Source organism: Entelurus aequoreus, linkage group LG07 (assembly GCF_033978785.1).
Source record: "Entelurus aequoreus isolate RoL-2023_Sb linkage group LG07, RoL_Eaeq_v1.1, whole genome shotgun sequence".
NCBI lineage: Eukaryota > Metazoa > Chordata > Actinopteri > Syngnathiformes > Syngnathidae > Entelurus > Entelurus aequoreus.
The window spans coordinates 43,352,027-43,365,146 of record NC_084737.1 but is presented as its reverse complement, the minus strand read 5'-3'; the positions used below and the strand labels follow the sequence as shown (position 1 = coordinate 43,365,146).

At 39.4% G+C, this 13,120-nt stretch overlaps 1 protein-coding gene across 6 annotated transcripts in view; it reads right to left on the bottom strand.

The window, feature by feature from the left end:
• The window catches only part of LOC133653900 (uncharacterized), a 117,083-nt gene that overhangs the window by 27,758 nt on the left and 76,205 nt on the right, over positions 1 to 13,120 (bottom strand). For 4 of the 6 annotated variants that reach the window (XM_062053728.1, XM_062053729.1, XM_062053726.1 and 1 more), the window contains 5 exons: positions 11,457 to 11,667; positions 5,041 to 5,095; positions 4,856 to 4,946; positions 4,334 to 4,719; positions 1,212 to 1,364 (listed from right to left, as the gene is read on the bottom strand). In XM_062053728.1, coding sequence (XP_061909712.1) covers positions 1,212 to 1,364; positions 4,334 to 4,719; positions 4,856 to 4,946; positions 5,041 to 5,095; positions 11,457 to 11,587 — 816 coding nt within the window. In that variant the 5' untranslated portion in view covers positions 11,588 to 11,667. The remainder of the gene's footprint in view (positions 1 to 1,211; positions 1,365 to 4,333; positions 4,720 to 4,855; positions 4,947 to 5,040; positions 5,096 to 11,456; positions 11,668 to 13,120) is intronic. The other 2 variants (XM_062053731.1, XM_062053730.1) reach the window with 2 other exon arrangements.

Genomic DNA, 13,120 nt, shown 5'->3' with positions numbered 1-13,120 from the left:
TGTTGCTAATGACGCCATTGAAGCTAACTTAGCTACGGGACCTCACAGAGCTATGCTAAAAACATTAGCTATCCACCTACGCCAGCCAGCCCTCATCTGCTCATCAACACCCGTGCTCACCTGCGTTCCAGCGATCGACGGAGCGATGAAGGACTTCACCCGATCATTAATGCGGTCGGCGGCTAGCGTCGGATAGCGCATCTGCTATCCAAGTCAAAGTCCTCCTGGTTGTGTTGCTGCAGCCAGCTGCTAATACACCGATCCCACCTAAAGCTTTCTTCTTTGCAGTCTTCATTGTTCATTAAACAAATTGCAAAAGATTCACCAACACAGATGTCCAGGATACTGTGGAATTTTGCGATGAAAACCGAGCTTTTTGTATTAGATACAATGTGTCCGAATACTTCCGTTTCAACGATTGATGTCACGCGCAAACGTCATCATACATAGACGTTTTCAACCGGAAGTTTAGCGGGAAATTTAAAATTGCACTTTATAAGTTAACCCGGCCGTATTGGCATGTGTTGCAATGTTAAGATTTCATCATTGATATATAAACTATCAGACTGCGTGGTCGGTAGTAGTGGGTTTCAGTAGGTTTTTAAGCTGCAAGTAAATGTTTTACTTACAATCATCCCTGCTATTAGTTGGCGTAGCGAATGTCGTAGTAAACCCTGTACGATCCTACCAAAACATCTGGTCTTGCTCGCTAGCATTAGCTCCTTGCTAAAAGATCGACATAACTTTGTTTTTCAACCATGGGAAGGAAGAAAGTGAGTGTGAAGGACAGTGGATGATACTGCCCTGCAAGTCTGCACTAGAAATGAAGCAGAATGCATCGAACGCTAGCCAATAATGTTAAAATAATGTATCCATGAAAATAGGGAAAAGCAGCTGGAAGGAGATAGCGTAGAAAACCACTCTTCAAAGTAAATGCTACATTACTTCCAAAACTACTGTAGTTGTTTGTAGTACATTATATTGCATTGTTGTTATACAATATTTAATATATACAAGTTTTTATTTTCAAAAAGATATATTACATATTAAAATCATGCTGTTTTTTGGGGGCCTATTAAATTGAATTTCATGTCAATGGGAGATGTTGATTTGAGGTACAAGTGTATTCAACTAAGAGTTCCATCAACAAACCAACTCAGCTGGTAAGGTAAAGTACTACTGTAAAATAAACCACAAGCAAGATTATTTACCTTTCTGAACTTGCGTATTGAAGCATAGTCTGCTGCGTTTGGTTCTTGGATGGCCAAGGAGTTGACAGAGGTCAGGGGGGACCTGTTAACCCCACTTCCCCCGTTACTTCGCCCAGCCGTTGCATTAATAATGGCGCCATTCCCTCTGCCACCCTGTGAGGAAAAGATCAATATTAGAATTTGACAGTCTTTTAATAAAAAGACCACGGAACTGCACAAACAAAGAAACTACGGTTAAGATAGTGGTATAAAATTGCAGCCATAATGCCGTAAACATCTTTAAATCTGCAGTGCAATAAAATGTCCTCCTTGAGGAGTAGTTAATGAACGTGTATTACTGGATGAAGGAGACATGTTCGTAGTGTGTCTATCCTAAAAATATATTATTAGAACACTGGTAAGTATGGTCAGTAAGCCTTTATGACTTTTAAGAGTTAATAATATAAACATAAATAATGACAAGACAGTAGCTTGTGTTTTTGTTGTGTTTTCCAACATTTAACATTTGAATTTACACCTTCTTGGCATAGAAAATAAAAGCCAGAACAAATCAAATAAAAGCTCTCTGTCCCAATTTGGTCCTTGGGCCCCTTTATCTATCCCATCTGTTGTTCGGATACGTCAATGAGGAAAGGGGCAGAAGATCTGGCACTGTGCATGCAGGGCCCCGGCCCGTATAGGGCAGAGTTAGTACTTGGCTGGTAAACAGACGTACTTCTATCAAATCCCCATGTGTCAAGAAGATATGCAAATGTGTGTTGTGATTTTGTTAACTGTGTTATTTTGCACAAAAAAATAAATAATTGATAAATGAAAACTTAAAAATATTTTAGCGCAAAAGATGTTATTGGAATGGATAGTGGGCATGTTGCGTGTGATCTACTAAGACTGCGTGTACAAATGAAAAGTGGCGCAGACCGCCTTATTTAAATGAGGATTTTGCGTGTAACTATACACTCATTTACTGCACATTCACGTTATCATGTTACTACCTGTAGCATTTTCCTATGTTTTTAAATATGCAGGAAGCATCTACCACTTTTTATGGACATTTACAAGCAGTCCTGCAGTGCGTACTGCATATACAATGAAATCACTTTTTTTTTTGGCGTCAAAGGTGTGCTTATTGGAGGGAGGCTGTACTTACACCGCTCAAGAAGCAAAAAAATGCATGCTCAAAAATGTTTTTTTTCATATGAGAAATATTTAAATAATATATATTATTTGTGAAAAAAAATTATTACTATAAAAAAATACTAAAGGACATCAAAACACATTCATTTAAATTGTTTTAATCTGCCCCCTAGTCCTCTAGCAGCTATAAAATTATAAAATGATGTTGCTGAATAGACGATATGTCTAATATTTTATATTTTTGACTGTCCAAAATGTTGACAAACACGGAGAACGGAGCACCGCACGCACCGATCCTGCAGCCGTGTGTGAAATTGTCAGTTTGCACGTCCTTCTGACACGTGTTAAATAAAATGCAAAATAGTGCTGGCAAAACGGGGGTGAGTGTTGATGAATCACATTGTGCGCGTGCTAAATAATAATATTTGCATCTTCTCCTCCCAGTATTGTGAGCGTTTTGATGATCAGCATATATTTTGCATATTAATGAAGACAGACGCTAAATGGATTGCACGCCTTATTCTGCTCACTTAACAGACGAAATCCACTTCGCACATGTTTAGTAGATCAGCTTTACATGTTCTATTCAGTTTGCACATGTTTTAGAACACGCAAACCTTTAGTAATCAGACCCTAAACATTTGTGGAAAAGGCTCGGACGGCTACAATAGAACTTAAATAATACGGTCATTTCAGAATCACGTCCGTAAATCTGTCACAATGACGGTGTACAAAGCGATGCTAAATTAGAACTGATCTCGACGGGCTTTTGAGTGGAAGCGATCGCAATGCTGCTGAACCTAACTGAAACTATTACTAAGGACATGTTGACTTAATGCTGAATAGAAGTTTAGCAAAACTAAGTATAATTCAATCCATGAGGCAGTTCAGTCCATCTATAAACAAACACCTTTAGAGCCCAACAACCACAGTGATGAAGTGACCAGTCGCCATTATCAAGTGGCCACCTTTAGTGGTTGCGGCGCTAAACAACCGCCTCTGTCTGTAAAGGAAAAACCTAACCGACCTACCAACTAATATGAATATTGTCCAATATCAGTAACCTCTGACAAGTTGCTGTTGTGTAGCTGCAAGTGATGTCTAACTCTTGTTTGTGTTATCAGATTGCAGAGAGTCAGTTTGCAGGTCCTTCTGACACGTGTTAAATAAAATGCAAAATAGTGCTGGCAAAACAGTGATGAGTGTTGATGAATCACATTGTGCATGCTAAATAATAATATTTGCATCTTCTCCTCCCAGTATTGTGAGCGTTTTGATGATCAGCATATATTTTGCATAAACCTCTAAAGGCCTTAGTGGCCACATGCATGGACAGCACTTTTTAGCTCTTATTTCCAAAATTGTGTACACTACTGAATTGGGGTCTTATGCCGACATATGGACACTTATACTGCTATCTGGTGGTGTCAGAAGAGTATAACATACAATGGAATTTGGAAAAAAAAAAGGGTAAAAATAAAAATGTGCATGTCACTACACATAAAGTACACGTTTGTGTACTTATGGACTAAGTACATCATAATAAAATAGGGTTTTTAGTTTTCATTCTAATTAGGGTCCAATAAGCCCAAATAGCAAAGAGAAATACAAAAAATAATGTAAACAAGCAGCTTGGGCCTTAAGAGGTTAATGAAGACACACGCTAAATGGATTGCACGCCTTATTCTGCTCACTTAACAGACGCAATCCACTTTGCACACGTTTAGTAGATCAGCTTTACATGTGCTATTCAGTTTGCACGTGTTTTAGTACACGCAAACCTTTAGTAAATCAAGCCCTAACTGTTTTAACTGTTAATAATGCACCTACATTAACAAAATGTTCTTGTTTTTTATGAATTGTTCTCATTTCAACCTTTCTAAAGTGAAATAATAATATTAGGGCTATTGTTTTGTACCCTGGGTTACTATTGCGCACTAATGAAATGATGCATGTTGACGGGCAGTAAGATGTGTGTATGTACATACATTTCCATTGCCATTGCGGGCTCCGTTGGCCTGAGCAGGCGGGCTTTGGGCAGCCCTGGTGGAGGCTTGGGTGTTAGTTGATGGCGGCGTTGGAGCAATGGGTGCTTTGTCACCTTCCCGAACACTGACGCTCTCATACAGCCCGTCGTCCAGGCCGTGGGTCGGAGTTGGATTATTCCTCAAGCCCACCTCAGTGTAGGTGTGGTCTCTGGTCTCGACTACTCCCCCATCGCCTCCAATGTCCCCTTCTGCCCCTTGGCTGGACCCTTGAGGACTAGTGGGGATTTGTGGAAGCTGGCGCCCTTGGGAGGGTCCCACGTCGGTCTGGGAGCGCCGACTGTGGAGGAGCAGGAGGTCCATGCTGGCTGGGCGGCTCTTACTAACGACTGTGCAAGAGAGGGGTGGAGGAGAGGGCAGAAGAGTGCAAAGGCTGTAAATCATATAGGAGCTTACCATGCAGTCGTCCATCTGCCGAGCAAGGTTAGCAGTGTAGGATTGTCACAGACATTGTAAAACACTTACAGTTTCCATTGCAGGGAAAGCGATTGATCTCATGCAGCCTGGTATCCGATTTGCTCATGGAGTTCAGTTTAGGATGTCGAAGGGTACCCTGCTGTCACACGCAGAAAATAAACATTAATACCAGAATAGATTGGATACACAAGCTATCAATAATATATAAAATAAAAAGTGAAAGTATATCTTACCATATTTACAGATGTCCCTTTCTCTCCAGCCGAGGGATGCTTGCTCTTGCTTTTTCTGACAAACATCAAAGTGAGGAAGGTCAACATGGCCCGTTGGACATGGGTGTACGTAAACAACCTTCCAGCAGATAGATAATATCAGCATCATTGTCCAGTCGGGGCAGAAAAGCCCTTGGTTGACAACATGATCCTAGGGGACGAACTGTATATTACAATGCAACACTGCACCATATATTACATTGTCTCCTTCATGCTAATTCCCTTTATTATTCTACTTTCTCTTGCACAACATCTCACTCTAAAAGAGGGCAACACGTTTGCTGTGAATGCTTGGAGGTGACTGTAGCTATAGGAAACTGTTTATATGGAGAGGAGTCAGTGATGAGATGAAGCAAGCAAACGGCAAAGCACTGTCGTGCAGATGTGAATGTTTAAGCCCGCCCTCTCATCGCAATTCTCTCACCTTTGAGAGCAAGGCGCTATCACAACTTTTTCTATTTTCTCCAAACAGTAGCAAGTACATGTTGTAGAAATTATTAATCTGCAGTACCAGGTAAATGTATTTAGACAACTCTGAAAAGGGTGCTTTGTTCCCCTAAATCTTTATTTTTCACCTTACTTTAGACCAGTTCTTCTCAAATAGTGGGGCGATGTCAGGGGAGTCGCGTGTGACTCCAGGGAGAGCATGCTTTATCAGTATCATGCCGTATCATGCTTCAAGCCCCGCTTTGAAATGCTGTGCACTACAAAACGTGATCATTTTGATTAAAAACCCCCCAAAACAAATCAGAACAAATTGTTGTATTCATTTTTGTTTTGAAGGTAAAGTGTTTTATATATTATGTGCTCCTGAGTTAATGCAGCTGATCAAATTTAATTAACTATTATCAATGAGTCTATAACATTAGATTTTTCAGTATCAAATGGTTCTGTTGCGACGTGGTCGCATGGTGATGCGTGGATCGTTCTCCCAGGATGCAGACGGAAACTCCGGAGGCAAGGTGCAGGTGAGACAATGATTTATTCTCATAAATCATACAGGATACAAAACAAGCGTGCCTATAGCACGGGAAGCTAATGGAATAGCTAACAAGAAAAGCTTAGCATGCCAAACAAAAGGCAAAGCTTAGCTCAGGAATCAAGAAGTAATGCGCATAACTGTTGCATAGCGCAAATAAGACAGCCTGTCACTAGTGATGGGTCCGGCAACACCGATGCATCGGCGCATGCGTCGAGCTCATAGAGCAATATCCTGTGTCGGTGCGCGTACCGCTTTTAGATAGTCACGTGACCGATCATGAGCTGTTTTGGTCACATGACCGATACGCGAACTGTGTCGCACTGACGCCTCCTCTGTGCCCTGTGAGCGGGTCTTTTCTATACAGCCGGAGAAATTATAACTAATAAGAGACGACTGAAGTGTTGATAACAAACCAAACCTACCCCCCCCCCCTCCTCCATATCCCACACCCCGTATTGTAAATAATGTAAATAATTCAATGTATATACTCTGATGTTTATCTTGTGTGATGACTGTATTATGATGATAGTATATATCTGTATCATGAATCAATTTAAGTGGACCCCGACTTAAACAAGTTGAAAAACTTATTGGGGTGTTACCATTTAGTGGTCAATTGTACGGAATATGTACTGTACTGTACAATCTACTAATAAAAGTTTCAATCAATCAATGAAAGAAATCGTCTAAAATTGAATACGTTGGAAAAACTGTTTTTTTTTAATAAAAATGTGTATAAAAAAAATTAAAAAAAATCCCAGTCCACAAGCATCCTCATTCACAACACGTTCTCTTAGATTTCCATGTTATGATACATGTTCACATTATTTATTGACTGTATCTAAAAAAGATAAAAATATATTTTTATTTAAATGAAGATATGAAATAATCCTAAATGAAATACAATGACTTGGCTTATATTATTGTATATACTAGGTCATAAAATCAGTGTCAGTTGAGTCTGTCCATAGGTTGCCTGTAGGGATTTTTAATGTCCAGCAGATGTCAGTGTTTAGTGACACAGTATCGACACAGTATCAATACAGTTTTGCAATGTGTCGAAACGCTTCATGACGCCCCATCAACCCATCACTGCCTGTCACAAACTCGCATGGCTGCAGTTGTTGCGACCCCAAGATGCAGGAACCAGGAGGACGAGATCAGGTAAGAGGATTTTAATAGGATAAACAGAGAGGAAGCAGTCTTGCATGTAACAGTTCAAACATAAATCAATCCTCGAGCACTGAGGAGCGCGCGAGACAAGCATAAATAGAAACATGCTGATTGGCAGCAGGTGTGGACCGGCTACCAATCAGCAGCAGGTGAGGGAAAAAACACAGCACTCAGCGGACAAGCAGGAAGTGGAAACAAAATAAGAGCACTGATAGGAAGTGAGTACAAAACAAGGAAACAAACAGAAATGAAGTGACAGATCATCACACAGCCAAACAGAGTGTGGCTAAAAGCAGGAATAAGTAGCTCTCTGATTAGTGCCCAGGAGCAGGTGAGCGTCCCGAACACTAATCAGAGGCAGGTGAAACTAATCAGCACTCATGGTAACCAAAACACACCAACCCAGGGGTGCTGAAACAGAACTAAGGTAGTCAAAAACTAAACAAAACATGCTCCGGGCAACAGATAGTAACAGGTTCAAGTTGGTTAAAAAATGTTTAAGGATTAATTTTTTCTTTCAATTTAGGCAAATTAAATATTTTCTGTTACAGACTAAAAACAATGTTGATTAAGTTATTCTTTTTTGTAAGGTGATCTATATGTATTTATTTATTCTTTAATTTTTTTGTAATGCTAATAAGGATACCATGTTATGCAGAGGTGTACTTCTAACAATTTTATAGACAAATGACACTATTTATTGTCACGGCGGAGAGTGGGGGGCCTGACATTTTTTCTCCTTTCTAGGGGGGTGGGGGGGGCGTAACAGAAAATAACTGAGAAGCACGGCTTCAGGTTATTTTGGACAAAGCAGTAGAGTACAGTACTATGCTTCAAACATGTTTTGTCAAGGCCAAGCATAAAGCAGGTGTGCAAAGGCAGGGTTTTCTGATGACCCAACAAGTGCTCCTCCTCGTGAAAAAAATCCCACAGAAACACAAGTTTCCCCAGAAAAGTGAACTATGTTATATCTGCCTATGCATATTCCCCACTTCTGCTGTTCACTTACTGCAGCCTCAGAGCATTGCAGACTTTAAAATATTTTTGATTACCATTGGGATTTGAATAGTTTTATGTTCAAATAATGCAGGTTTTAGTAGAGTGCATGAAGAGTTTTAAGATTATGCATTCATTTTGATATTGGTCGTGTCAAAGTCTCACCAATGTGGATATGTGTTATTTATTAGGCAGGCGTTGAAGATGAAGTCTATCAAAAATGTGTTCTGCCAAAGGTTAGTGAACTTGAGATTGCTGCGGTGAAGATAGTGCCAAGATTAGTGGCTGTGTTGTTAGTATTGACAACCTTAACCTGGAAACGGAAGTCCCACTTGGTGAATATTTTAATTGATTGCCACATAATAATATAAAACAAAATAAATACTGCACAATAAATGTAATTCACTTCACACAATGATACATATAAGACATAAATAAAACTTAATTTGACATTTAATTAAGGCCAAAGACATGTTGAATATGCCCGAAAAAGTGAAATCCACGATGCAGTGAAGCAGCGATATTTGGAGCGCAATGTAACTTCAGGAAAACTGTAACTAGTAATAGCTAGGTATTGCAGTACTTGTCTCTCTACTTTGTAACACTGTAGGTAAGTTAGATAAAATATCAAACTTCTAGTTTAATCTTTTCCACGATGAATATAAGGCCATTGTACCCCGAGGGAATAGTGAAGGCCAGGAGAGCTTTGTCTGCTTCACAATAACATTGCACAGGAGCAGGTGAAGGATGACAAAGCCACATAAAAGGAGAGCACCTGCTACTTTGGAAGGTTTAATCATTAAAGGACATCTACTGTACAGTCTAAACAGCGATTCTCAAACTGTGGTACATGTACCACTAGTCAGATTTGTCTATAAAGAGAGTATGGCCAACTCGGTTTCAGACCATCTCCTAAATGATTGGTCAAAAGGCACTCACGTGACTAAAGGGCGCCATGTTTGCTTCCATCTTTGAGCTGACCGCAGCTGCATCTATGCATACACGGCATTTCCTCATTCGACATGTCATTTAATTGAACAGTGTTTTTGCAGTGCAAACATGCATATCCATACACAGTTGGTGTAATGTTTTTTTTGTTATTGATATGTTTTATTGATTTTCATGATTACAAATATACAAGCAAGTCAAGAGTCAATTACTTACATGGCAAATTTCTAGTACAGAAATACAGTATACACATTATATGTATTTATATTGAAATATATACATATATTTTATTACATAAATATATACGGTATATATATTTATTTACACAATTATATACAGTATGTAAATAAATATGTTTATATATATATACATATGTATAGTAGCGCAACTGCAACAATTAATTGGTTGCAGTCACCACAGTTGACATACTTCACACAAAAATCACAATTTCTCTGTAATTGTTGGTCCCAAGCCAATGAGGATTTTGGCAAAATAAGGGTAATACGTTTTGTGGGTTGTTCTGTGTATTTTTTTTAAGTTAATCGCGCAGTTGGGAGGGTGTTAGACAGCCTGCTGGTCACTAAACACCGCATTAACGTATACAGCGGATTTGCATCAAATACGGCCACATAATTATATTTTGACCAAATAAAAGCATGTTTTATTTGAAGTTTATAACTATATTTAGGCATATTATTATGGTTTATTTTGCAAACTAACGCCAGAACGACCGCAATGCATGCTTGCGGGCACAGCCGCGCACATCCTTGGTAGCAAACATGGCGCCTGTTGTTTAGTTGGTCATACTCTCTTTATACACAACTCTGCTACTAGTCAAAGCTGCGTATAGAACGAGTGTGACCAACTTGGTTTCAAAGTTGTTAGCAAACATGGCGTTCTGTAATCCCGTGAGGGGCTTTTGACCAATCAGACAAGAGCTTCTTACGCGACTACGGGGCGCCATGTTTGCTACCGACTTTGGAAACCGAGTTGGCTATACTCTCCCTATACACGGCTCTGTCATTAGTGGTACGCACGCAGACATCATATTTGTACATATCGTATTCGCTGATGTTGTTCTATTGTTGTTGTTGTTGTTATTGTTGTGTTTGCTGTTGTTGTTTTTGTCTCTCTGTCTAATCCCCCTCTTGTCCCCACAATTTCCCCCTCTGTCTTCCTTTTTTTCTCTCCCTACCCCCTCCTGCTACGGCCTGGCTGCACCAAATGATAATATAAGTACATTTAATAAAGTCAAATACAGATAAGGCAACAAGAGTAGTATCCTACACTTCTCTCTTGTAAAGTAAATTTGTACAGCCGATATGGGCATCTACATCAACTATATGATTTGCCTGAGAAGCTGGACTACTTTTTATTTTTTTTGTCATAAAAAAATACAATCATGTGTGCTTACGTATCCTTGCAGACTGTATTGATCTATATTGATATATAATGTAGGAACCAGAAATATTAATAACAGAAAGAAACAACCCTTTTGTGCAAATGAGTGTGGGTTGGTGCACTGATTGTAAGTGTATCTTGTGTTTTTTATGTTGATTTAATAAAAAAATATATATATATTTTTTAATTTATTTCTTGTGCGGCCCAATACCAATGGATCCACGGACCGGTACCGGGCCGTGGCCCGGTGGCTGGGGGCCGCTGCTCTAGATGGAGTATCATTGTTGATGATGTTTGTGCATTGTGTGTAATGTTACAGAGACAAAAAATATTACATATACTTGTCAATTAAAAACTCTGCCTTGTTTTTAATGAATACTTAGGCCTACTACGCTACAGTATTTTAACGTTTGTCATTATGGTGGTACAAAGTGTTTTCTGAGAAGGTACTTGGTGAAAAAAGTTTAAATAACACTAGTCAATGGATTTGTCTTTGTGATGTACTGCATTCGTACGGGTATATGACAAGGTGAATGTACATGCCCAGCTGGATAAGATTCATATATTTTCCAACATTTCCTATGTCTTTAAAACCAACTGCGTTCCAATACTTTTGCCTGCCAAGGGTTCTGCTGAAAGGGGTGACATTGAGTTGCTGTGGCTCTGGCCCGTCCTCTCAGTGTTTTGTAAACATAACTTCATCCGACCTGACACTCACAGTCCTTTAATATTCCCCCCAAGCCTCTATAGATATAACAGAGATGATGCAGGGTGGACAAACATACAGTAAACAAACAGTGGTTGGGATTCATAAAAAAAAAAGAGGGTGACTTTGGGAGTTCAGTGCAGAAAGAAAGTCCTGTGAGGGTCCGCTCACCTTTGACAGCCCACGCAGACGAGCACGATGAGGATGGTGACCACAAAGGCCGACGCTGCTGCGATGGCCCCCAGGAGCAGCAGGTTTTTGTAGGGAGGGTCCTCGAGGTTTGTCCCTTCGCTGTCAGCCATGACACACGCTTCCTCTCACGCCCACTCACTTCCACTCGAGCTCAAACTCTGCCACACCAAAACCCTCAGCTCAGGAAAACCTGCAGAGACAGGGGGAGGAAGAAAGACGCAGCGAATGAAAGAAATGAGAGATACGACGAAATGCTGCAGAGAGCGAGAAATGCTTTGTGTGGTCTGCCTCTGGCTTTCTGTCACCGTCTCTTTCTGACATTTCAGCTGCTATTTTGGATTCTCGCAGGGAATAATGCACAGAAAATAGAACGCCTAACAAGGTAGAAAAAAAGGTTGAACCAACACCTTCTTTTTTCTGTTAGTAAAAATTAACTTATATTGTAATGTTTGAGATTTACTGTGCTGTTCCAACAGGAAAAGGCGAGACAGCACTTCAGTCCTGAATAAGTCTTACTCAATTTCCTTTATTTAACCAGGTAAAGACTCATTGAGATTAAAATCTCTTTTTTAAGAGCGACCTGACAAAGAGTGCGGCACAAAAAAAGTTACAATAATAATTACAACAAGACAATACAACAGAACAACAGCAATCATACCACAACAGGTCAAAAATAATTTAAAACGATTAAGTAATAATTCAATTTAAAAGCAAGTACATTTCCCAAGAGAACTGGTATCTCCATCTTTTAAAATGGAATTAAACTCCCCCAAAGTGATCAATTCTGGTAGCCTCAGATCTTTCTGGAGTCATTCCATGACCAGGGAGCAAGTTCTGTGTTGGCTCTAGACAACCAACATGTGGAGGACATCCTGTGAGCTTACTGGTGGAAGGACCAGATTGAATGGAATTACATTTTATTGATTTATTTTTCAGTCTTTATTTTCTGCTTTACAGTTTTTTTGTTGTTTAAATAACAAAACGGTATTTGTCTCCACAGGGCAATTAGAGCAGCAAGTAGACCATGTAAATACAAAGACAAGAAAAGTACATCCATTTTTACATGTATTTAAATCTTGTTAATTACTTTGCTATACCAACTAACTAGAATGACAAACAGCTTTGTTAAGGCTGAACAACACTAATGTAGACCAGCACCAAATTGTAAACTTAAATGGGTAGCCACATCCTGTCTACGGTCATTAAGGTTCATGCATAATTCACGGACAGAATATTTTATTGACAGAAGACCGGAATAATGTCCAATAGGAAATAATTATACATATAAGAAACACAGTACTGTACACTTGCAACAGTCTTAGAAATACATTTGCAATGATCAATGTAGTACCAGTAGGGAATGGAAATGGTAATTGTGTACTTTTTTAGTAATACGAATACTTCAATATTAAAGTCTATGGCATTAGTTTTACTTGGAAGGAAAAAAAACATTTTCAGTGCCAATCCAAAGTCTGGACGCACCTACTCATGATAATGCAATGATGCCTCCCACTGTGCCACAGTACAGTAGTGTGCCATGAGGGATTAATAGTATGAGGTGCAATCTTTAAACATTCAATCACACTTTTATAGCTGATATATTTTTGAATAATTAGCACACTTTTTTCCACATCGAGCTATTT